Source organism: Pleuronectes platessa, chromosome 17 (genome assembly GCF_947347685.1).
Source record: "Pleuronectes platessa chromosome 17, fPlePla1.1, whole genome shotgun sequence".
NCBI lineage: Eukaryota > Metazoa > Chordata > Actinopteri > Pleuronectiformes > Pleuronectidae > Pleuronectes > Pleuronectes platessa.
In genome coordinates, this window is record NC_070642.1 from 16238759 (window position 1) to 16264617 (window position 25859).

General features: G+C 46.2%; 1 protein-coding gene across 1 annotated transcript in view; it reads right to left on the reverse strand.

Moving 5' to 3' along the window:
• Positions 1-25859, reverse strand: part of syne1a (spectrin repeat containing, nuclear envelope 1a) — a 121221-nt gene that overhangs the window by 11456 nt on the left and 83906 nt on the right. The window contains exons 86-127 of the mRNA XM_053445893.1: positions 25688-25825; positions 25217-25402; positions 24419-24541; positions 24127-24309; positions 23386-23529; positions 21305-21523; positions 18293-18406; positions 17845-18006; positions 17213-17407; positions 16951-17124; positions 14771-14962; positions 13963-14094; positions 13766-13866; positions 13468-13618; positions 13244-13372; positions 12969-13142; positions 12618-12833; positions 12407-12508; positions 12181-12300; positions 11880-12080; positions 11606-11779; positions 11355-11486; positions 11029-11225; positions 10799-10931; positions 10527-10709; positions 10245-10394; positions 9964-10140; positions 9531-9842; positions 9258-9428; positions 8977-9110; positions 8675-8879; positions 7705-7887; positions 7414-7560; positions 7111-7265; positions 6481-6628; positions 6296-6390; positions 5965-6199; positions 5412-5606; positions 4152-4277; positions 2910-3065; positions 2315-2473; positions 2054-2220 (exon numbers count right to left, since the gene is read on the reverse strand). Coding sequence (XP_053301868.1) covers positions 2054-2220; positions 2315-2473; positions 2910-3065; positions 4152-4277; positions 5412-5606; positions 5965-6199; positions 6296-6390; positions 6481-6628; positions 7111-7265; positions 7414-7560; positions 7705-7887; positions 8675-8879; positions 8977-9110; positions 9258-9428; positions 9531-9842; positions 9964-10140; positions 10245-10394; positions 10527-10709; positions 10799-10931; positions 11029-11225; positions 11355-11486; positions 11606-11779; positions 11880-12080; positions 12181-12300; positions 12407-12508; positions 12618-12833; positions 12969-13142; positions 13244-13372; positions 13468-13618; positions 13766-13866; positions 13963-14094; positions 14771-14962; positions 16951-17124; positions 17213-17407; positions 17845-18006; positions 18293-18406; positions 21305-21523; positions 23386-23529; positions 24127-24309; positions 24419-24541; positions 25217-25402; positions 25688-25825 — 6890 coding nt within the window. The remainder of the gene's footprint in view (positions 1-2053; positions 2221-2314; positions 2474-2909; positions 3066-4151; positions 4278-5411; positions 5607-5964; positions 6200-6295; positions 6391-6480; positions 6629-7110; positions 7266-7413; positions 7561-7704; positions 7888-8674; positions 8880-8976; positions 9111-9257; positions 9429-9530; positions 9843-9963; positions 10141-10244; positions 10395-10526; positions 10710-10798; positions 10932-11028; positions 11226-11354; positions 11487-11605; positions 11780-11879; positions 12081-12180; positions 12301-12406; positions 12509-12617; positions 12834-12968; positions 13143-13243; positions 13373-13467; positions 13619-13765; positions 13867-13962; positions 14095-14770; positions 14963-16950; positions 17125-17212; positions 17408-17844; positions 18007-18292; positions 18407-21304; positions 21524-23385; positions 23530-24126; positions 24310-24418; positions 24542-25216; positions 25403-25687; positions 25826-25859) is intronic.

The following is a 25859-nucleotide window of genomic DNA, read 5'->3' on the forward strand; positions in this document are numbered from 1 at the left end:
GAATGAAGGCGGTGGCTGTTTTTTAATGACATGAACAAACTTGGGTAAAAAGAATCTGATAACAATAAACACATTCAGCAGGTGAGCGCCACCTTATATACTCAGTGTCAAAGGACTGACTGAAGTGGTCTCAGCAAAGTGTTACCTGCTGCATGGTAACACAACAAACTGTAGTGGGACACAGAAGTTTGACTGTTACATTATAGGGGAAGATATGCATTGCTTTACATATAATCCAATGCAAACGGAGCCGCCTAGTAAATCACTAATCTTAACTAGTTATTAGTAAGTGTTTGTTTTCATTTGCATGTTTTACATCAGCTTCATTGCATCAGGCCTGTGGTTACCAGAGTAAGACAATGATGCTCTACTCACACTGACATCTGCTATTGTCTAAACTGTGTTGAACTAAATGTGCTGCCACATGTGACTGTATCTACACACTATGCTGGGAACACACACTCCTTTAAACAACACTCCATGAGGCAATGAGGTGTATGAACACCGGCACTATGTTAGAAATCAAGTTCAAACTCTCAAGCTTGTCCTGCCTGTTGACATCGCAGTCGCAGTCTGGCAGATAGTCCTCGCTCGGGCATCCTGCCATGTTATCCGTCCCTAAATCCAAAACCATGGGGGGGGTTGCAGAATTCCCAGAGACGCCGTTAAAGCCGGGAAAATGAATCGGCGTCGATCCAGAACACTCTTCACTTTGGTCTGCGAGCTCCACAGCCACACTGGACTTTTTGTAAAACTGTCTGTGCAGAGAGGGGAGGGGCGGCAGGTAGTGGAGGGGGGGGCGGCACAACTGTGACTTATCAACTGTTGCTCTCACAAGTAGAAAAAAAAAGAGAAGCCGGCGCGAGTGTGTGTGTGTGTGTCTCAGAGTGACAAGTGCTGCTGTTTCTAAAAAGAGACTTACAGTCAGAGGCATGTGCCGCAGAGCTGGTCTGTGTTGGAATATCAGACACCACACACACACACACACACACACACACACACACACACACACACAGACACACACAGAGGGAGCGCTAACAGGAGCAAAGGCTGCAGGCTCCATGCATGTGAGGAAACCTCGAAGGAGAGTGCACGAGCAAAAAATCTTTACAATAAAACATGTTTACAGGAGAATTAAAATCCAATATTTGTGAAAAAATCTGCTCTTTAACAGCTGCAAAATCTCTATTCTTGTTTTTTTTTGTTTGTAAATAGACGGATGAAAGACAAAGAGCGTGCAGCTGTCTCTATGAGGTCACACACTGCCTGCCCTCTCCCCCCACCCCCCCAGGACAGTCCCAGAGGGCAACAGTCGGGTAAAAGCCGGAGGGGGAGGGGGATCTGAGGCAGAGAGAGTCAGAGTTTGGTCACTTTCAAATCACAACAATAGAGAAAGAGTTTATCTTGCTCACTTTAAATCAACACGACAACTCCAACTTGTTTCTAAGCACGTTTCAGTTGGACTCGGTCCGGATCAGACCGGCTCTGGAGTCCGCAGTGACAAAAAGGCAGAAGGTTACAGAGGAGAGAAGCGGAGCAGTGACGAGGAATGTGACTTCACAGCTTGATTTGCAGCTTCACTGAGCGGACGCCCCACTGACACCACTGAGGGCTCAGGAAATGCCTCAGCAGCACTGTGGGAAAATAAGTTCCCCGTCACGTGTGCCGGAGCGTCAGGAGGGAAACCACTAAAAAGAAGTCAGGCCAAGGCATCGCTTCACACACTCCAACCCTTCTCCACCAGGAGGAGTGATACACATGAGTGGGGTGCGTGGGGTCAAGTGCGAACACCGATGAAGACCTTTCAGTTTCATATTTGTGCTCTTTCATTCACATTGACCTCTGTTCCATCATCCAACCAACTGCTGATCACCGTAATCTGCAGGATTCTCATCTTTCTTTTAATGATCCTGTCCCGGTTTACCCACAGGACACAATTCAAATTTAGTTTCCAGCTTAAAAGGAACCTTCCCTTCCACCGCCTCAGACACAAAACCAACTCTTTTATCAATCAACACTCTTCACTTGTCCACGAGAGGATCTGTGCACCCACCTGGCAGCGATCAGGTCCAGCAGGTGTTGCCAGCGCTCGCCGACCTTGCTGAGTTTGTGTTGGATCTCCGCCGCCTTGCTGTCCTGGCTGGACCTGGCCAGGCGCTCGCCCATGACCTGCAGCTGCTGCTTGTTCTCCTGAGCGACGCCGATCTCCTCCTGATAATCCTGGAGGAGGAATACATATGTCGGGTTTCTAGCATTTCCACATTTGTGCCTCTTCATGTTTGTGTGTGTTTGTTGCGGGCTGTGCTGAAATCACCTTGCGCAGTTTTTCGATCATCTCCTCGATGCTGATGTCTCCATTCTGAGAGACCCTGCTCTCCATCTGCGTGAGCCACTCGCACAGCTCCTTGTTCTTCTCATTGAACACGACCCACTCGTTCAGCTTCTCGCTCACTTGCTGTTTGCGCAGGGAGAGCTGAGGGGAGGCAGGGGAGGAACGGGGGGGGGGGGGTAGAAGAGGAGAGGACGGGAGAAAAAGAGAAAAGTGAGAGGTAGAATATGACAGAAAATAAGAAGCAGTGGAATTAAGTAAGACGGGGACATTAAAGTCAAAACATGGACAAGATTAAGTGATGAAATCTTGCAATTTTGTAGTAGGAAAGACTGACGAATAATATAATTGATAATATTACATCCAGGGGCAGCTTCTAAAACATAAACCGACTCAATTCATGCAAGCCACAGAAGTAAACTTTGTCTATCTTCAGCGAGAATGGGAGCTGGATGAGGATATGCACACTGATCCAGTTTTCAGAACATAGATATGGTCTCTTTTTATCTCAGAATTATGAATGGGCGCCGATTATTCGTCATCATCAGAAGCAAATGCACTGGGTACGTTGTGTATATACCTGGTGGCAGACCTCCTCCCACTGGCACTGTAGCAGCTGGAGGCGTTCCTGTAGGACTGTGATGTCATCGGCACTAACCCCGCCCTCCAAGGAGTCCCTCAGCAGGAACATGGAGGTGAGGTCGTCGGTCCAGCCCTCCACACTGCTCCCCAGCTCCTGCGTCCACATCACAGGACAACAATCAGACCAAGAGAGATTTCTTTTCTCTCTCTAACAAACAAACGGTGAAGTAGGATAACATCACAGAGCAGGACCAGTGAAGCTCGACTGCAGCTGCTGCATCCTCAGAAACAGTGATGTTGAAAAGAATAACAACAAACTGACTCAATATCACAACAAGGCACGTCCCACAGACAAACAACAGTTGTCTAATAACAGTTAACATGTTGAAGACATAAAAACTATCAGCTGCAGTCGAGGTTAAAGATAGGATAAGGTAGCAGAGCCATCTAACCTTGCATCTCCTCCTCCTCCATCACTGAGTTATACCCAGCACAAAAGCAAGCGCACACATGTACACACACACACACACACACACACACATACATACATGCATACACCCCACAGGAAGCAGGGATCCTGTCTCTACTCGCTCCCTCTTATGCGCATGCAGCCTTTTGCTATTTCTCTCTCTCTCCCCCCCCCCCCCTTTCCTCAGCTGATGATAACTATGTGCAGCTACTCTCAATGCCCTCCTCCTCCTCCTCCTCCTCCTCCTCCTCCTCCTCCCTGAGGAGCTGGGGACATATCATCGATGAAACGTGAATGTATACAGAGTCCAGAGGTTTGCAAAAACTAAATATCATTCCAAAAACATCCTGGTATTATTTCTGCTTGGGCCATAATTATGTTTTTTTTTAATCAACACATTTTTCTTTTCAACTATACAGAAAATAAGACTTAAAAGTATACAAAATAAACACCAATAGTCCTCAAACCAAACATACAAGGTCAAACAATGATACAGCAGCTAATAGGAACAGATTGTTTGTTTTTGTTTTGTTTCTGTCTGCCGTCCGTCTATCCTGCCAGCAAGATTTAGGGGATAGAGTGGACAGGTCTGTGTGTGTGTATGTGTGTCTGAGTGTGCGAGAGAGAGAGAGAGAGAGAGAGAGAGAGAGAGAGAGAGAGAGAGAGAGAGAGAATGTTAATGCGAATCATATGAGTGATGGAGTATCCATGTACTAATGCAATTTGGTGTGTGTTTGTGTGTTTGTGTGTGTGTGTGTGTGTGTGTATTACCTTGCATCTGATTTGCTCTGAGTGTAGCTCCTCATGGTGATCAGGCAGTGGCAGAGACAGCTTCCTCTTGAAGGCCCGCAGCTTCTCCAGTGACGCATCTATGCCTTTCTCACATCGCTCCCAGTTCTACACACACACAATAAGAATTAGAGCAAAAAATACACAAACACACACACACGCACAAACACTGCAGACTCTATAAATTCTTCCTGCAGCGGCAGCAGTGACAGTGTGAATAGCTAACACACACACGCACACACACACACACACGCATCTATCCCAGGCTGCAGTCAGGCCATTACCATGCCATAGATAGAGCTCTTTGCTCTGAGCCTCTCAAGCGACACTGTGAGACAGAGTGATACAGCAAAAATCCATCGACCAGAAAGAAGAATTTACAGCTTCATAACAAAGGAGGGAGGTTCGGCTCCAAAGGGCAACGGATTACAGCTATTTTTAGAGTCTGAGTGACGATGCAGTTCTGGGTAAAACAGAGTGATATTTTAAGAAATACAGCTGCCAAGGACCAACAAATACCTGAAGCAAGAGTCATGGAAAAAGACGAAAGGACGGGGAGAGAACAGAGGAGAGAAATTATCCGTACGGGAAGAACAGTAAGAGAAAACGAAGAGAGAACCACCTTTGGTAAAAACCTTAAACTCCAGGACGGATCTTCTGAACTGCGTCTCTCTGTTTCTTTAAAACATGGCACTATCTCAGCATGTAAACTCTACCTCCCTGGTTTCAAATCATTACAGCTCGCTGCACAGCCTGCACAGTCTGTGTGCGTGTGTGTGTGTGTGTGACATATGTGGGTCTGTGCCCTGGGCTGCCACTTTTATCCTTGTTCATTTTCCATATTTTGTCTTCAGTGTGCAGAGGATTGCATGCACATATGCTTATATGGTGCTTAGTCATAATCTTAGGACAGAAAACAGTTTGTTCCATCTCTATCCTTCACTTTTTCTCCGGACTTAAGGTACAACTTTAAATAATTCACGTGATGACCTGGTTTTATTATCGTGCACTGACGTCATCGAGGGCTCAGATGAGCCTCTGCCCTTCACACACACCTTCACACTGCAGCATGCTAGAGACGACTCGGTGCTCCAACGAGTAAAAGCTGTCTCACAGAACACCTTTGTTTGATCCACTGTATTTAGAATCTCACAAACTGCCTTTATATAACGCTAATAGTCCATTGAAAGAACCAAGTCCTTACTTAAAGATAAAATTGTCCGAGGTGTGGTTTTGTCTCACCTTGAGCAGGCTGTGTAGCGCCCTCCTCTGCTGATCCAGGCGGTGGTGGGCGTGCCTCCACCTCTCCTGAATCTCCATCAGCTCAGTCTGCAGGGTGGACTCCGCCCTGGCGTCGGCCGAGAGCAGCAGGCTCCTGCCGGCCTCCACCGTGAGGATGTATCCGCCCTGCTGCCTCTGCAGCACTCGCTCCCTCAGCTGGAGGAGCACAGACAGAGACAAAAGGCAGAGGGGGTGCAGGTTAACTAAGGGAGTCTAGGGTTGGGGAAGGGTTGAGGGTTTATTAGTACAGGGTGTGAATTTATGAAAATTGATCGAGAGTTTATTCATGGTGACTGTTTGGGATTTGAAAGAGTATCTGCAGTATTATTAATGATTTAAAATGCAAACAAGCATAAAAAGTTCAGGGTGAAGTAAAGGTCTTTCTAAACCGGCCTTCCATACATAGTACCTGAAACTAATGTATGGCAATTGAGTGACATAACATAGCATAGATAAACAAATTCCAGGGAAAATTAGAAACATTTAAAAGCTCTTCCGTGTCACTATGACCGACCTGTATCTGATCTAACAGGTTTCTGGCCTGCTGCAGGGCCACCGCCTCTCCTGGTTGTTGAACATCTGAATCATGGGTGACTTCCTGGAGCCACCGCTGCAGCTTCTCCGCCATCTCCCGGTAGTTCTGCCACTGGCGGACCAGGCTATCGATGATGCCTCTCCGCTGCTGGGCCCGCCGCACTATGCACTGCCACTGGTTGCTCAGTAAGGCCAGTTTCACGCTGAAGTCGTCTCTGTTAGTGGGACAGGAGGGAGAACGGTGGCTATGCTGCTCACTCCTGGGTGAATTGTTAAATAAGACTGTGTGTCTTCTGTATTCATGTGCCAACCTGTCATCCGTTAGTCCCTGGTCCAACATACGATGACCGTCACTGATGATGGAGTAGAGAATCTGTTGCCTGCTAAACATTTCTGCCTGGAACAACTGCAAGGACACGTGAATGTATTAAAAAAACAGTGCTCTACATAGAAGCACAGCAGTTATCAGTATGATGCTTTTCAATGCTTGTCTGACCTCGTGGTCTCGCTGCTGCTCCAGCAGACTCTGACTATTGCCTGAAATCTCTGCGGCCAGCTTCAGCTCGGTCTGAGACAGGAAGTCCATCCATGCCTCGCACTTCTGCAGGAAGCTCTGCTCCTGGAGCAGAACCGCCTGGAGCTTACTGTGGAGGGACAGAGGGAGGTCACTCACAGCCTCAACATTAGGATTAGGATTAAGACATAACATTAAGTGAAATAAGATTAAGATTAGTAATTAATCAACTTTAATTATATAAGTTATATGTTTAATGTAATTATTATTATATTATCTTTCATATTTTACACATAGGTTCAATGCCAGTGTAGCTACCCTGACCTGAGCTGCATATTATTCATTATTGATTTAACATCTGCTGCAGATTATCATGGTGAAAGGAAACGTTTCACAACTTAACTTGATAGTTTATATGTAAGTTAAAAGGCTTTGTGTTAATAACTCACTGACATTACTAGCAGCATTCTTTGTGGTTGATGGTAAAGAGATAAAACCACAATCCCTTTCTTGTAACATTCTTTACAAAGGTTGGTTATGAATGTGTTAAAAAATGGTGGTAACTCACTGCTCAAAGTTTACCAACATGTAAAGAATGGCGGCTCTAGGTACCTGAACCTCTCAGTGAGGTGAGCGCAGTGAGCGGCCCAGGCTCGGTTGAGACTCTGCAGCTGTTTGACATCCCTGTCACTGACTGGTAATCTGTACACCAGCTCGTTCACCCGCTCCAGGTCAGGAGACAGACTGCTCAACTTCAACAGGTGAACCTGGAGAGTGTCAGACATGTTCAGTGTAAAGATCAAATGATCATGTTTTGCTTTCAGATGAATTAAAGGCAATGGAGAGAGAATAAAATCAAACTATAGTAAGAGCAGAGAAAACATCAATAGCAAAGACAACTGCATGTTTCTGTACCTTCAGTTTTTCCATACGTGACTGGACCACGCTGAGATCCGGCGAGCCGACCGTGTCCGACTCCTTCAGCACCGCCGCAGCCTCCTCACTGTTTTGCATCAGTGTTTCCAACTGCTCTCTGAAACTGTCACAGGACTGAGATCCGGACTAGGAGCAGTCAGACAGAGAAAGACATGAAGTCAGAGAAAGGACACTGAACCAATCATATCTCTTTCTTCGTATCAGGGTTGTATGTAGAAAAGAGAAACTGTGTGTTTGAGCGAGAACATGTTTGTAATTCTGCTGTCCTACCTGCAGTACTTCCTGCTGCCTGTGAAGGGCGTGCTCCAGCGTGGCCAGACGATGTGTGAGTAAGAGGTGATCTGACTGGAGGGCTGCAGCGGAGGAGGCGTCGACTTGGCTCTTCAGCTGTTCCCCTAAAGCCTGCAGCTTCTGGAGCGACTCCTGCACCGAAGCCTGGTCGCCAAGGCAAACCTGCAACAGAGACACGGGTTAGGAACACAGACACTGAAAGCCTGTGCACGGGGGGAGTATTTGAATTTGTAAGAGGAAATGTCTGGATTCAGGAGGATCTGTCATGTTTTCCATTTCTTTCCGTGAATCCAGTGGGTTTGAAAAGGTTAGATTTATTAAAACATGGTGCTATATTTTCCAAACTCAAAGAGGACCATTCAACCCTTTTGCTGAATTTCCATTTCGCTAAATTCATTCAGGATTAGTAAAACCAGCGTTGTGTGCTCTGTGGGTTCTGCTCAACCCAAAAGAACGCTGAAGTCTTAACCCCTCAGTGTCCGGAGACAGTTTGCATTTGTGATCCTGGGTTAAAATGACTGTCTGCTTACAGCATTAGGAGAGTGTGTCTCTAGACATGGCGCAGCATGGCCCTACAAGCCCAGAGGGGGGGACCCCTGTAGTGTAAATCATGGGCCTGTCTCTTCCGTTGCAGCCTCACTCTCAAAAGCCTTTTGTTAGGTTGTGCTGTGTGACTACATTCAAGCAAACAAAAGGACAGGGTGCAATTTGGTATTCTGCAGAGGGGACAGAGGCTTTGTGGATCCTCATAGTTCAGAAGCTTATTCACTAGATCTTAGAAAAGAAAGGAGACTCAGGGATGCAGGGTTTTGTAGCTTTTAGTTACAGTTTTAGGAAAAATTTGTATTTTTAACCACAAGGATGTGGACTTGGTAATGAACCACCACTGAACCTGAGTATCGAGAGGTAATAACTATCATCACAACATTAAATCCTCCCATATACTCACATCGCAGTCCTTTATCCAGGCACTGCTCTCCTCCTCTGAGATCTCCTTATCTGTGGCACTCTTCATCAAGCGATCAGCGTGCCCTTCCTGTTTCTGAACTGCTGCCACACATTGGCCGTACGATGTCCTGTAACGTTGCCACAGGCCCAACAAGGCCTTACTGCTCCTCAGCTGCTCTGAGATCTGCTCCAACAGGCGGTTCCACCTGCAGCAAAAGAGGCAAAAGAAGAAGTTACAGCACACTTGGAGCTCAGGTGTTTGATTCAAGGCTGCTCAGAGATGCGTATTTGTCACGGCTATACCTCATGTTGACATCCCGCAGGGCCCTGTTGAGTGTTTCAGCCACAGACGGGTGGCACTCTGTCAGTAGCTGGTGTGTTACAGAGCCAAATTTCCTCAGACTGCTCTCCTGTTTGTCCATCTCCTCCTGCAGGTTCTTTAAAATACAGATAAAATGCATTAAATTCGCTGTGCACAGACAACGACTGGGTGAAATACCTTTCAGATGACTTATTCACTATTAAATTGTTGAAATGTTTTTGAAGGGGTTTGTTATGTTGTATTCATTTTCCGCCCTCCTCACCTTCAAGTTCTCCACCTGCTGCTGCACTGCCTCTAGAGACCCGTTCAGGAGGCGCAGCCTGGACACCGAGTAGATCCCCTCCATCAGGTAACCAATGATCTCCTCTGAGGCTCTCCGATACAGCGTCCACTGCTCCAGCACTGACCGCAGACTGACCTTCATCTGACTTATCTGTTAGATAGGAGGGGAGACGAGATGTTTAATTGCCTTAAAGCACATTGTAAAGAAAGATCTGGGTGACAACTACGAGGCTTGGGGATCCAAGAGGCTCACCATGTGGTCCAAGTGAGCCCAGGACTGGTTCAGTCCTTTGAGGGTCTCCTTGACGACAGAACAAGCTGCTCCTTTCTTATCCCGGATGAGAGCGTTTCCTCGTTCCTCTGCTTTCTCTAGATCCTTCTCTTTCTCCTTCACCAATTCTTCCAGCTCCTGACAGTCTTTCAGTGCATTCTGCACCGATGCTACATCCTCTATCCTGTGTCTCTTCTTTAGTTTCTCCTCCTGGAGTGTGAGCCAGGTTTTCAGAGCCTGGACTCCGTTTTCATGCTCCGACCAACCTTCCAAAAGTCCTTCCAATAGCTGAATCTAAAAGAGAAACAATTCACAACAATTTAACAATGGTATACTAAGAATCTTTGCAGAAAACACAAAAATACACGTCGTTTTTCGGATTTAATTCTTAATTGCTATGTAAGTGAATCATTACCTTTACAGAAATAAGTCCCTGCAGGATCTGCCACCTTTTATTCATGGCTCCCAGATTCTCAGCAAAGTCGGTTTTGTCACTACGCTTCCCCTCCACGTCCTGACTGCTGATCTGCAGCACAGACTGGTTCACAAAGTCGACAGTCAGCTGCTTACACGTCAGATCGATGCGGAAACCCTGCGAAATACAAACAGAGGCACCATGAAGCTGTGATGAGGAAGAGAAACGAGAGCTGAAGGCTGTTTTTAAACTTTTTGATATATAACATGTGGGTTTTGTACCTTATACTTCTGCAAGAAGTTCTGGACCACCTCCGAGCCGACCGCTCCCATGATCTTATCCTGGTCCATGTCTATGATGTTCTCCATGAGAGAGATCCAGCTCATCAGCTCTGTGATGGCGTGTCGAGAGGCCAGCTTCTCCATCTGCAGCTGAGGGGGCAAACAGCCAAAATACACCATCATCAAATATGTCACGCCTCAACTGATGTCAAATAGCCAAAAGAATATGATTATATATATATAAAAAAAATAAAAATCTTGATGAAAAACCATGCAACACACCTGGTGTAGCTTCTCTTGTACAACAGGAATATGAGTCAGCAGCTCAGCCCATTGAGTGTCGATGTGGCCCAGCGCTGTCCTCAGACCAGCGGTATCTACTCTTTTCAATCGCAGAAGCTGGTTGCCCGTGCTTAGCACAGAAGAACGCAGAGACGATTTGGCATCCACCTCCTTGGAAAACTCCTATCAGAAACAGAGGTTAAGAGAAGTTGTTATTAAGCCTTACCTTTATTTTAATGATCAGAATATTGTGATGGGATAACCAGACTAACCAGGAAGGCATAGAGGTGGTCTCTGACAGTCTCCAGCTCCTGAGGCACTGTCACTGACTGGGCTGTCCAGAACTCGAGCCGGTCCAGGGCCGACTGCAACCAGTGGCTCAACTCTGCCGACTCACTCTGGTACCTGAAATCAATATTCAGCAGAAAATATTTATTTAGTTCTGACGGATGTATTCAGACTCCAGGTATCACGCTGACAAATCAAACGGAGGACTAGTGACCTGCTCCAGTGTTTGAGCGTCGAGCCGAGGCGGTGCAGCTCCTTGTTGACCTTGGTGGTGGAGCAGAGCCAGTGTTCTCCAAGTTGTGTGAGCTGGTTCTCCAAGTCTGAGCAGCCAACAGAAAGCAGAAGCCTCTTGCCCTCCTCCAGAACCTTGTAGAGCTGGGGCTGATGCTCTGTCAGGCTGGCCTTCAGACGCTGGAGGACAGAAGGAAAGACGGATGAAGTTCATCGATTCCAAATTCTATATTCGGACACGAATGCCTGACTGCAGCTATCAGGGTAAAATCAGGTGATATTTTGAAGAGACTGTGGTAAGTGTCCTACCTGATAGAGACTGATCCTTTCAGCGAGTCTCTCCTCTGTCTCCTCTACCAGACCCACAGTGGGGATGCTACACTCCACAGCCTCCAGCTGTCTACACAGAGCCTGGTAGTCTTCAACAAGCCTGCTCCATGACTGTCAGGTAGAAAGAGAGAAATTACAACTTCATATTCCCATCAGGTTTTAAAACATTTTTTTTGTTCTGATATATGTGATATAATCTCTTCTTTTGGATTTTAATCAGTAATTCCCACCTCCAATATGCCCTCCAGCTCCACTCCCCTCCTGTGGGCCTGTTTGAGCACATTATGGGCTAAAGCCATGGTCTCCTCCAGGGCCTGGCTCTCCCTCGGTGCCACCAGACTGGACACTTTACTGTAAAACGTCTGGGTGAGGATCATATGGCATTCCAGACCCTGAAAGAACTCCTGGAGCAGACAAGGACACGGAGTTAAAGAGGAGAGGAATCAACGACCTTACAGTTTGCCAATTAAAATGCATGCCACTCCATTTCAACCCCCTCCTTACTTTGTGTTTGTCCAGTAACATCTTGACCTCTATGACGGAGGCCACTGTCATCTTCTGGTCAGCAGCCATCTTGTCCTGAGCGGTGTCCACCAGGTCAGTGAGGTCATGAAGTGCAGCCTCATACTGGGCCTTGAGGGACAGGCCGTGGTTAAGGCTGCTACGTCTGGAGCCCACCATCAGCACCAGCTCCTCGTAGGCATCCTACACAAAACCAGCAATATGTCAGTCACGGAGAATAATAATGTTGGGACGGTATGACCTTGGGGGAAATGTTTGAGCTCCATTAATAACTTGATATTACCTGTAGTTTGAGTAGTTCCTGATTAGAGGTTTGTTCAGACTGGAGTCCTTCTGCCCTGGTCTTCAGCTCACTCACTCTCTGCTCAAACTCCCTCAGACTGTCCTCCACTTCTGATAACGCCTACAAAGGAGCAGCACAATCAGTCAAAATCCCTGCTCTGAAGTCCTGTCAAGCTTTTTAAATACACTTTAAATATTTGTGTATTTGCTTTTGTTTCATATCCTACCTCGATCTGTTTGGATGCAGGCCTGTCTGCACTTCCCGCCATCTTTTGCAGCAGCTGGTGTTTACTCTCACTCAGAGCCGTGAACAGCCTCCTCAGTTCGTTCTGGCAAAGACAAGAGAAGCAAAGTTTAGATGCAGGCAGAAAAAAAAATTCATCACATCCCTAGCTTGATATAAATCACTCAGGTGGTGCAGCAGTCTAGCTTTAACACCTGGAAAGATGAGTGTTCCTGCAGCCTGTCTCTCATGGTGTCGCAGTGCTGCTCCAGGGTGGAGTCCAGCAGGCCCATCCTCTCCTGCAGACCCTCCAGGGTGTCCTCCATCAGCGCCTGCTCCTCGACTCCACACAGCCGGCCTGCTCCTCCGCCCAGCAGGTCTCTGCACTGGTTCACCTCCCTGGTCATCTCCTTCAGCTGTTTATTCAAACCCTGAGCAGAGGAGGTCAGGTCAGTAACACAGAGAGTATGCTCTGTTCAATAACGTCTGTTGTCAGTTTACAAGTCTTATAATATATATTTCTATGAGGATAAATAAAGTCGATCAGTGTGTTTGTTTCCACTCACCTCTAGACTGTTGAGCTGCGTCTCTGTGTCCTCGAGTAGCAGCACAGGACCAGACAGCAGCTGATTCTCTGCAGCATCCAGCCAGAAAGAGGCTCCTGAAACTGCACTATACAGATCCTGCTGGACTGTCACCCCTCCAATAGACACTGCCAGTTTACTGTCACTACCCGCAGCCTGTGAGGAATAAATAGTATATGTTCAGTAAGACGTCTGTGACTGAAGACAAAGAATTGCCAGGAAATCTACAAACAAAGAGAAAAAAGGGAAGGTGTCACCTCTTGGGCGATTCTCTCCAGAGTCTGGCTGCAGACCTCAAACAGAGCTCTGGGAGAGTGAGAGTCCTGGCCCCCCGACTCGCCTCTGAACACCATACTGGGACTGGACAGACGGGACCGGTGGACGACCTGCACAGGAAAGCGACATACGAGGGTCTAATATGAGTGATAGTGTGAGATAACAAGAGCGAAAGACAAACCCAAAAGAACAAATCGACTTTTACCGGACTGAGTTGGTCCTGTTCCAGGGTGTTAAGAGAGAGCTGCAGCTTCGTGCTCTGATCTTTATTCAGGTTTTCCCAGCGCTGCCTCAGCTGATCCAACGGAGACAACATCTCCGTCTCCAGCAACATTCCCCCTGGGATGGACACCTCGCTGTGGAAGGGAGACGAGCGTTTTGTCACAACAGACTAACATCTGGTCCCTGGAGAGTTGTTTTTATTAAGAGATCCCAGTGTATTTGAATTATTATCCAGCTTTAATGGGAACGTGTGCACATTCAACAGAGGAGAAAAAAAGTACCTGTCCCCGTTGGGTGTGGTCTGTTGGTTGAGTAACTCTTCCCCAACACTTGCCACAGACTGAAGCAGCCGCCTCTGTTCAGCGACCTGAATCTGTAGCTCCTAAAAAAACAGGATTCACATTAGATTCATTTATAAAGATTTACATTTTACTGTTTGCAATTGATTTCATTGTCCTGGAGAGTATTTCGAGCTTACTCTCTGCCGCAGCAGGTTGTCGTGTTGTTGCTGCGTGCGTGTCGACCGGGCCTGAGACAACCAATCCTGGACATTAGGACTCTGGGACAGAGATGAGTCCGGCTCACTGTCCTCCTGCTCCTGCAATGAACCCTAGGAGACAGACAGAAGGAGGTTTTGTTCTTTGAGACTGGGGCTGATGCAGTTTGTGAAGATCAGAGAATGGAATGCAGCTGCAGTTCAGTAAATCCACTTTGTGACGTCCATTTCATTTACTGAAGTCCACTGGAGACATCAAGAATATTAGATGACATTATTATATTAAATGTATCATCCTGGAGTTGCTGTCAGCATTTTTAATTGGCTCATAGAACTACTGTGGTTTATTTGTATTGTTAAGTGATTTAGAGGAAAAAGAATGTCACTATCTATCAGTAAAAGAGCCTGTGCCTTAGATTTTCTTTCTAAGGTAATCTACTTTAATGGGACATAAAGCAAATAGGTCAAACCACTGTGTCATCAGAAACACACCTGATGCAGTGCATTTAGTGTGAGCATGTGATGAGGTGGCAGCCTTTTGTCTGGTGTCTAAGGGCCCATTGTGAGACACACAGGCTCTTGTTGTTCCATGGTGGAAAACAGTGGACTTCTATGAAGAAGCATGCCGTGGCCTTTAGTGTTTGCACAATACTACCATTGATGCTTTAACCAATGCAGCACAATGCAGTACAGCACAACAGAAGAGACACAGGGGCAGGGAGGAAGGAAAATGCACAGAACACGAGAGGGTGGTGGAGGAGATGAAACCCAGCGTGACCTCGGCCCTCACCTGGATGTCCACCTGTTTGTCCTGTAGCATCTGCTGCAGCTCCAAGAGGCTGTCTTTGAGGGAGTGCAGTTTGAAGGTGAGCTGCTCCGCCTCCCCCTTGGTCTCCCCCCGGCCCTCCATCAGCAGACTCTCACTGTGCACGGACAGCTCCGACAAGTACGACACCTTCTGCTCGATCTCAAACAGCATGTTCTGGAGAGGCAGGAGCAAGAGGCAGACTCAGAAACAGCGTATTCAAGAGCAGAGGAAAACTTTTTCAAATCACTTTCAGTTTCAGCTGACAACTGGTTGGGTAATAATAATAATTATATGATTATTATGGTAATAAAGTTGTTATATTTCAGAAATCTATAGTTTTAAAATCACACAGTAATAATACAACATTGGTAGTCAGCACTTTTAGTGTTGTCCTTGCTCTATTATTGGGTTAGGGTCACTGAGTGTGTATTTTCTCAGGATCTATTATGTGTGTTTTGCATCTCTGAGAGTAAAAGACATACAATTTATATGAGTGGTTAAGAGCCAGATAGCAATTCAGTTTTTGTCTGATACTTCTTTTGTTGATGTGATAATTTTGTTCACTCCAGAAAGCGGAGCTGCGTCTGAGGTAGTTAGCAGTTATTCCGTCTTTTTTCAATTTCTTTTTTACGCAGACTTCCCTCACTCACCTCCCACATTTCTTTAGAAGAGAAAGAAAAGTAAAAGAGTGAGTTGTCCGGACTGTGTGTGAAAGGTGGCAGAATTGTATGGACGTGGAAAAGAGGGGGAGTAGGGTTGTATCCCCCTGATTCATACGGGGCAGCAAGAGCCCTTGGCAATTCACTACGGAGAACTCTCCACAACAATGCAGAGGGACCAATATATCTCTTTTCCCTCTATTCAGAGTTTTCCCTGTGTCCTGTTGTGGGAAGGTGGAGAAAATCAGTTGTCTCAGTAGTTTCTTACCACAGAAAACTCTGTTAAACTGCTCGTTGTTTTCTTTTTGCCCTCTATAAAAAAACTGAAGTGTGTCAACATCATTTATTCTCTCTCTCTCTCTCTCTCTCTCTCTAACCTTATATCGTTTCTCACATGTTACCCTTTCCAGAGGATCTATATTGAATATTCTACACTCACTGAAGATGATTATCTACATTGGCTGGACCTTAAGGTCTGAGCTTGACAGGAGCCATATTAAGCTATAATCAGCTTACTGTTTCCCACCTGCTACAAAACACATTCAAACACGGATTTCCTTTGACAGAGCCACAGAACATGTACTGTTACTGTGGAGGGGCAAATTACAACTGTCACAATTACAAATGATTACAGGTTGAATGTCTATTTACATCAGATTTGGTCCTCAAGATGTCCGGTCTTCTATTTTTCACAAAAAGGGTGTGATTTTAATCATATTAAGAATGAATCTAACTAATTTAAAGTTAATTAAGTTCTAAATCTATTTCTCAAACTATCTACACATAAAGTGTGTGACAAAATTAAAGGCGAGCGTCAGGAAATTAATAATTTCGATGAAAAGACGTTGTCATAGTTTAAAAAGCCCTGAGGTTTTTCTGATGACACAACTGTAAACTGAACACTGTGACCAAAAAAATGTAAAAACCTTCAGAATACATTTTTTGGTTTGGGGTATGATTTACTATTTTAGACGACCTACCTCAATAAAACCTTTCCAAAAACACATCATGGTGGATCAGTGACCAACGCTCCTAATAACCCCCCAGATTAAGGAGACATTACAGGATGAGTGGGGGAACAAAAGGTGGTGGAGGAATGAGAAGGGTCATCACAGAGGGATAGAGCCCTGATCCTAATCCCACTGTCATTACCCTAGAAAAGGTATTTAATTGTTGGGCTCTTTTTCACCGAAATGTCGGAATTGCTTCTATTTTTTGAGGATGAACTTACCAAAAACAGTAAAAAAAACTAAAACTAAAAAAAAGAATACCAAGAGAATAAATCTAAGGAACCATTGATCTACTTCAGGAAGAGGGAAGCAGCCAGATACTTTACTTTCACCTATCTTGATATCTCCATCTTTTCAAAACATCAGCATCCAGACTCTCCTACTGAACGTTTTCCTCGTTTTCTACCGGCAAAATTGTTTTCCTCCGCCAAAGCGCAATGTCAGTTTTCAGTCACTCCCGCCTTTAATGAATGCTAGAAAACTTCAGCCTCACCTGACAGTCGATGAGCTGCTCCTCCATGTCCAGGTCTTTGTTCTGGAGCTGAAGCGCAGAGCTGAGCGTGGCACGAGTGCTGAGCAGCCAGTGGTCCAGCTCCTCGGCCTCGATGTGGTAACGCTGCAGCGCCTGCTCCTGTCGCTGCTCCTCTAGCTGTTCGCTCAGTCGCTCCTGCAGAGGTCAACGTGAAAAGTTGAATACGGCGTTCATAGGTATACAGAAGCACGAGGTAAACATGAAGTTCTGCACTGGGACTCACATCCAGCAGCTGCCGTTTTCCCGAGGCCTTCATTCGAATGGTGGCCATCCTCTCCCCCAGGACAGTAAGAGTAGACAGGAGCGCCAGTTGGTCTCCGGGCTCCCCGTCACTGTCGCTGTCCGCCAGCTCCTCAGAGAAACATGTCTGCAACTCTCCGATCTCGTCCTGCAGCATCAAGATCTCATCCATCAGAGCCTGGGACGCACAGGGATCAGAAAAGTGTGAGAGGTGGATGGAGAAGAGGAAGAGAGGGAGATGGACATTGTTGGAGGATAAAAGCCTGAGAGGAAGATGGTGAGAGAGCAGCAATAGAGGGTTTGTCCCAGCTGCCGGACAGCAGTGGTAAAAAAAAAAAAAAAGGAACTGTATCGAACGTCACTGGGACGTTGGCATAGAAACGGAGAACAGTGCCGTGCAGTCTGTGAAACCATTGCACAGGCTGGTGCAATATTAAACCCCTCAATCATTCTCTGTTCTCCCTAAGAAGGACTATTTAAGTCACGTTTGTATTATTCCCAAGAGACATCTCCTCTCACATGTTCACTGCCCTCCTCTCCTCTTTTCTTCCTCTAACCCACACTCATTTAACTTTCCCAGTATCTCCGGACCCTCCCGTCTTCTCCTTCACTCACCTGATGTGCAGCCATCTGGCTCTCGGGGCTCTTGCTGGGCTCCAGCCCCTCGTTGAGCGCCCCCTCGATGGACTCCATCTTAGTGGAGATGGACTGGAGGGACTCCTGGTAGTGCTGCTGCCGCTCCAGAGCCTCGTACAGACTCTTCTGCTTCTCGCTGATCTGTGGCAGGAGAGGGAGGAGGGAAAGAGAGACACAGAGAATTAGTTGTGTTTGCCACTTTTGTCATCCTGCTATAAATATGCACATTTGGATTTTGGTACAATCCACAATCGACCACTCCACCCCTAAACCCAAGATCTCTTTCTAACTAAACTATGACTTGTGTTTGTGAGATTCAAACCATCAACAACAAGCTGTAAAGACAGATTTACAGTATGAGGAGTAATGAAAGAATATCTGGAAGTTTGGATTAAATGAATTTGAATTAGCTGGTGAAGGGACATACCACATTCTTGAGTGTTTCCCAGGATCTCTGCAGGTCATCCAGGTTGGCAGCGCTCGACTCCATGGATGGGTCATACAGCTCCTGGAGGGGCGCTCGGCTTAAAGTGCCTCGACCCTGTGACACAACAACACAGTCAGTGTGGGTTTCATTAGTGTGCGACCGGGTGTGTGTACAGTACACACTCCTTACTGTACTCGTCAGGTTGATTGAGGGTGGTTCTGAAATGTATGTCCCCAAACACACTGTCACAATTAAATGGAATGTAACATTTGGTAGTTAAGCCGAATCTGCTGTTCATACATCACAATATTGTACATTATTGACTTTAAAATATACCCTTATGTAGGAATTTGAGAAAAACTAAATCTAAATCTCTTGTCATTGGGCCGCACAGCACTGAGCTAAGGGTTATAACATTTCTTCTTTCAAGAAATCAACTCACTGACACATCAATGACAGAAGTTCACAATAAAGTTGTCTTTTCACTGCATCGAGAAATAAGTAACACAAAAAACAACTTTATATTTCAAAGAAGTTATGTGTAGACAATGACACACTCATTCCGATCTCAGCATCAAAACGTGCAACAAATTATCTTCGGCAAAGTAAAATCTATAACATACAGCAAAAAATAGAGAAGCAGGGGCAGCACAGCAACTCAAACACCCGTTGGGTCAATAGTGGTGATGATGAAGATGATGACGATGATGGGGCGGTCGTGGTTTGGTGGTGGAAATCAGGGGAAAGGCGCTGGGATGGGGATTGGGTGGCAAAGTTTGCGTTTCCAGCATTACAAGTAATATTCTGTCTTAAATGCTTATATTTATCAAAAGAAACTTCTTTCTTTAACTTCCAGCTTCTAATGAAAACTGCACTAACACCGAATTCTCCACGTTGACATTTTCTTGTAACATGTAAAGTGGATTATGGCATTGGGGCAGGTGGGGCAGGTGGGGCAGGTGACCAGGTCGGGAGGTGCTTCAGATGGGTGGCGGTTGCAGTACCTGGTTAAGAGGAGCGTCAGCGTTAGCCCCTGGGGAGGGGGAGCGGCAGGCAGGGGGAGAGGAGACCTCGCTGTTGGTGCCCTCCTCCCCTGACTCCTCGGTCACGGGGGAGAGGAGTGTGTGGCAGCGGCCGGCTGTCATCTGACCACACAATCGCGCCGCACATCAGACACACACATCAAAGAAGCGGGTGGAGGTAAAGGAGGAGGGCGAGCGAACAGAAAAGAGGCAGATAAAAGGGGAGAGAGAGAATATGAAGCGTGAAAAGAAGAGAGCATACAAATTAATGGGGGGGGGGGGCAGTGCAGGTTAGGCAGATTACAGTGAGCACACTGCTGATTAATTAGACAGTGAGTAATCAAATAGCAGGAAGAGGACACCTATAAGATCACATTACTGCTGTTGGGATAAAACTCTTCAACCTCAGCACACACACACACAAACACACACACACACACACACACACACACACACACACACACACACACACACACACACACACACACACACACACACACACACACACACACACACACACACACACACACACACACACACACACACACACTGTCAAAGTACAGTATTAAATTGTTCTGTGCTAATGGTCAAACACTGGATTCCACTGGCGATGATTGAGCCAAGAGGATTTTTCTCACAGGACACATCAGAGGAAAGGACTGGTCATTTACCAGGAAGTGAAAACTCACACATGCAGTAAGTGCACACACAGTGATTTGCTCTCACCACTCTAAAGAAGTCCAAATGAACCACTCACTTGCAGAAAGCATAACTCATACGTGGCATAGCTATCAGAGGGTGGGAATACAGCAGCAGCAGCAGCAGAGGCAGCAGCTGTCCCAGAGGCAGCCCAGTTGTCTGTGGGCCTGCATGCCTCAGCAGAGAGGTGCAGCTGTAATGGGAGCCGAAGCCTTACTGGGCTGCGTTTTGGCAGTTAGTGCAGAACTTGGCCGCCTGACTCGGGACCTTGTCGTTTTTTTTCCCGGGCTTTTATGATGCAATGCAACGCAACAAAGCGCACATACACACTTGTGGGACAATGTGTGGAATAAACATGTGTGGGAGACTCAGTGATATCACACGCCGAGATTAGTTGAGAGACTGAGGTCGACTGTCACTGCAGTAACTCTGTGGAACAATAACAATCGAGGAGTGTATGCAGGCCCAGCAAGCTACAGACGGCGTACACACAATCTTAATATGCTCTGCTTGCACACACACTAACGCACACACACACACACACACACACATTTATATCCTGTTTCCTGGCCTGCTGAGACTGAACACACCACAAACAGCACTAAGGCAAGGTACCGAAATCTGAACCACACACAGAAAAGACAGAGGAAGTGCAGGCAGTGAAGCGACTAGTCTCTGACAGAGAGGTGAAGGATGGAGCTGAGGATGACACAGTGTAGATGCCGGTTAACAGAGTCGGGCTAAGATGAAGTTAAACGAAGTGACGCAGCACAGATTCAGTGAATGTGATAAACGAGAGGAGACGGCCAGGGGAGAATAAATAACCCTTGAGGGGAAGGGAAGATGGGAAAATGCTTCAGCACAAGAACAAGGTGTAGAAAGACAGAGAGAGAGAGAGACAGAATAATAATAGAGAGAAGAAACTAATCCAAAGCTTGGTTTCTTTTATATTTACCACCATGAACCCCTGAGTAGAGAGTTTTCTTTATTATAGCTAACTTGGAACCTTTATAGTAGCAGTGTTGAACCTGTGATTATAACTGTCATCCTCAGCCAACCGCAATTTACTTTAACCCATGGGGATACTTTTGATCCACTTTGAGAAACAGAAACACACACACACACACACACACACACACACACACACACACACACACACACACACACACACACACACACACACACACACACACACACACACACACACACACACACACACACACACACACACACACACACACACAACTATGATGTGAGTCTCTGTGTGTCCAAAAAAGGCTCTGCTGCTCACCATGACGACAGAGGGGTGTGCAGGAAGCTGCTTGTTGGCGGTTGCCCCGGCGCCGGGCAGCTCCTCATCACTCAGCTCGTCCATGCCGTCCGACAGGCCGTCCACCTCGGTGACCGTCAGCAGCATGGTGGCGTGTTTGGCCTTCACCGTCAGCATCTTGCACTTGGAGTGGAGCGAGGCGATCTGCTCCTGGTAGCCACGGATCTTCTGGGCCAGCTCCTGTCAAAACATCCCCCCCGGGACACAGAAAACACCACCGCCCCCCCCAGGGTCAGGAGAGTGTGACTCAGTCCACAATGGGAGATCAATAGTTCCCTGGCTGAGCAAGATCCAGAGAGAAGGAGGGCGGCTGGGCTGGTTCAGCGTTGACTGCTGTGCCGGTATGAGAGGAGTGAGCGGAGCGGACGCATTCTCTTCCCTCCCCGGTCTCTCGCCTTTTGGCCTCACAGTGTGTAAGTGCAGAGAGAGAATAGCACAGCCTCACTCTCTCTCTCTCCCTCTGTTCTGTATCTCTGGGCCAATCAGAGCAGCACAGAGGCGGGTGACTCAGATCGGCGGTGAAGCCAGCAGACAGGATGTTGGGTTGAGAGAGTGAGCGAGAGAGAGACCCTTGCAGAAATAGTTCAAAATCCCTCAAACACTCCCTCTCGTACACATACACAGCCGGGCAGGAAAATAACAGGAAGTGATCTCACTGCAACCCCCTTCCTCCGCCTGCCACTTCCCTCCTCCACCAATCCTCACTCATCTCAACAAAAGAGAGCGGCCGGGGAGAGAGGGAGTGTGCATGGGGGAAGAATGACAGAGATGGTGTCAAATTACAGCTACGGCATGAGCCAGCAGGCCGGGTCTGACTCCTCCTCCTCTCCTCCTCCTCCTCCTCCTCCTCCTGCTCCCTCTGTGCCGCAGATGGTCAATGCACTGATAAGCAGGTCACGTGACAAACTGGACCAGTGGAGTTGCTCAGCTTAGAGATCAAACTCAGACATAAACACAGCCGTGACGGAGGGATTGCACTGACGAGAAAATGTCATGTGTTTCCTGTATAAGTAGAGGGGGGGGGATCAAACCTCCCAGAGCCGTGCAGGACAAGTTTAACTGTCATGAGAAGACGTGTTGCCTGTCGGGAGACTTGATTGGTGCAGGTCTTTGCCTCTACACCCCCCCTTTCCAAATCTCTCTCTCCTCACAGGAGATGGAAACACTCTTACTCAGCAAATGCAAAAACTGCAACAGGAAGCACAGATGCAGGTGAAAAAATGCTGCAATCATCAGCACTGCATCAAGCAGGAATGTACGCAGACTCTATTTACATGCACCCTCAGATACATGAGGAATGTGTGTGCGAGTGTTGTGCTTTTTCAGTCACAACACAATGTTCTCCCTGAGCTGCTGTACGGCACAATAGGTTTGATAAGGGATGACATGTGATGTGTTCAGCTCAGTGAGATCAACTACAACTCTGAGATATACAGTATATTTCTTGTTGCCACTACTTCTCATGTTTTCACTTGTTTGTGTGTTTTTTTCTTCTCCTTTTCACACTTAAAGGAAATATCTAATGAGAACATAAATTATTGAAGGAGCTCTAAAAGATAAACTGAAAAATTTAACTTTTTACTCTTTACTTCTATGAATGAGCAAACAAGTTCAGCAAACGAAAAACTATAAATCCTTAAGTTTGATATTGGCAAAACAAAATTGTAGTCAGTGCCTGTTGTTACGGTCCAGGGCTTTACTTACAGTTCAAGGGAATTAGATTAAACGCAAAAGCATGCAGTTGTGATTTATTTTATAACATAACCTTTTTTATACTTTTTCATTTTAAAGCAACATGTTATAGAAGTTGCTTTAAAAATCTATAATCTATAAAAATCAAATCTATATAGACTAATAAACAAGCGCCCTGCTTGTTTATTAGTCTATATAGATTTGATTTTTCAAGATTGGTCTTGAGGTATAAGACAAGCCTGTACAGAGACCTGACGCCATCCCTCGAGGGAAAAACTATATTGCAGTTGTTCTGACTCATATCAAATATATTTGAATGAATAGCAGAGATAGAGTGTGTGTCCTCTCACCTCATGGTGGTGTATCTGAGCCTGAAGTTCCTGAATGTTATTGGTGGAGACGGGCCGGTCTTGAATGATGCGGTGGGCTTCTTCTATCAATCTCTGGAGGTTCTTCACTTCCTGTTCGTACTGCTCATACTGCACCACAGCCTCCTGGCAAAGAGGAAACATAACAAGGTAAGAGTGAAGATTTATGAATGTACATAAGAGCTGTGTATCCCATATTGAGTCTGAACAAGACCACTGTGAGCAGAAACAGATTCATTCTCATTCCAAATTCCTAAGATGCTTTAATTGTCTGTCCTCCAGTTTGTGTCTGGAGGTCAGACATTTGTTTCTTCTGACGGCTAATCTTCACCACAATGAGCTTAAAAACAAAATCAGCCCAGATCCAAAGGATTTGAGGATAACACCGGTCTGATGGGGGCTAAAGGAAAAACACAGACTTTCCTGAGGAGGTCTGTTGGGACATTGCAGCCGAATTCAGAGCATCAGAGCAAGTGGCAACATAAGGTCAACACACAAATGAGGATTTTTAAGTTTACAGGATGTAACTTGACGGATAAGGAAGTAACCTGGAGACGAAGACAGATTAAAATAATATGAACCAAAATCTTATTAACTAACTCTTACGCTTATTGGTGATGTCATGCTTTAACTGGATTCTAAGCTCTGTTATTTAAGTTAACTTCAGATTTAAAAATGCAGCCAATAATCAGCAGCACTTGTAATGTGAGGGTTGCTCTCTACCTGCAGGATGTTGCACTGTTGGATGGTGGTGTGCTGCAGTTGGCTGGCCTCTTGCTGCAGAGTCTGAGCTGTGCGGCAGGTCGGCAGACTGGCCACTACCTCCTCTGGAAGCCGGAGGGCGCTCTGACACCGCTGCAATGCCGCCACCTGCTGCTTGAAGCCCTCCATTTCCACCAACAGACGCTTGAGAGGGAACCAAAGGGGACGTTAGAGAGTGAGGAGGAATTAACGAGTGTTTCTATGGAAAATTGAACAGATGGATTCAAATAAATGTCAATGAACGTGTGTTTACCTGTCTCTGTGTGAGCTGCTCTCTGAGGCTGAGTCTGTTGAGGTCAGGCGAAGCGAGCGTGACCTGGATCTGGTCCACAGCCGAGTGGAGGTTCTTGACTTCTGCCTCCAGACGCAACATGTCCTGAAAAAAGACAGAGACCGATCAAATAAATTAGAGGAGAGAACACGCAGGAGCAGGAGCAGGAGCAGCTTACAGTGAATCTACCATCAAAATATAATGTAGCTGACGGGTAAAAAGTGACTCTGAAAAACTGTGATCGCTAACATGGACTTGCTTCCAGTAAATCACATTAGTCTGCGAAAAAATATGTTTTTCATTCACTTGAGTAAAAAGCGATTTAATTTTTTAAACAAATCTCTTCTGCTGCAAGTTTTTATTGACTTTGATGTATTTCATGTGGAGGAAAATTACATTAACAGTCCCCGTCACTAAGATTCAAGCTTTGTCTGCAATCCTAACCAAGGGAAACAAATCTGCCATCTAAACCCACATGAGGAATGTAAACAGATTTCCAACATCAGGCGACAGTGAGCAGCAGACGACCATCTGTTTATCAGCAGCAGGGCAATCAGACGAGAGTAATAGATTACTGCATTAGATTATGACTGTGTGTTGATTCATCAGTGACCACAGGGGGGCACTGTTGGACTGCGGCTCGATACGTCAGGATTTATGAAATCAAATTAGCTGTGGCTCTGGATATTCTTAAAGACTGAAATCCATTTGATCAGAGCACCATGAAATAATTAAGAGGTGAATCGTGATGTGCACTTCCTGTGAGTGAACATCGTTTACCTTCGCTGCGTCCTGCAAACTCTGCAGACGAGTCTTGGCCGTTTGCTGCAGCTCCTCCGTGCGTCTGCTGAGGTGGTTCACCTGCAGGCTCCACCCCTCCGTCTGCAGCACCTCCCCCAGATGCCCCTCCCTTTCCCCCATGGCCTCCAGGTCCCCATGGAGACCCCGGCACTCCCGCAGCAGAGCCTGTCACCATGGGAACGTGAAATTACAAGTCAGAGAGAGGAGGCCTTTTTTTTTTTTTAACAGAGCAATTATACTAATTGTGTCAAGGTAACATAGTGAACAGGACGTGACATTTCACTGGAAATCAGACTGTGAGTCTAATTAGCTGTAAGTTTGTGTTGAAGCATCACATTTAATTGGTTGATGTAAAAAACAGAAGATTTTATTTTTTGGGGAAAATAAATATAAACATTTTGGGGATTTCTATTTTTGCAGCTTTATGACTTTAATCTCCTCAAATCTCACCTGATGTGCTCGAATCTGCTCCTGCAGCTGTGAAGCTGAGCTCCAGATGATGTTACCAGTGACCAGAACTTCTGCTTTTTCTGTCCAGCCCAAAATGAACGCCTTCATTCCCTGATATTCATCCACCTGTCTCTCTGCCTGCTCACATGTAAGAGATGAATTAAAGAATAAG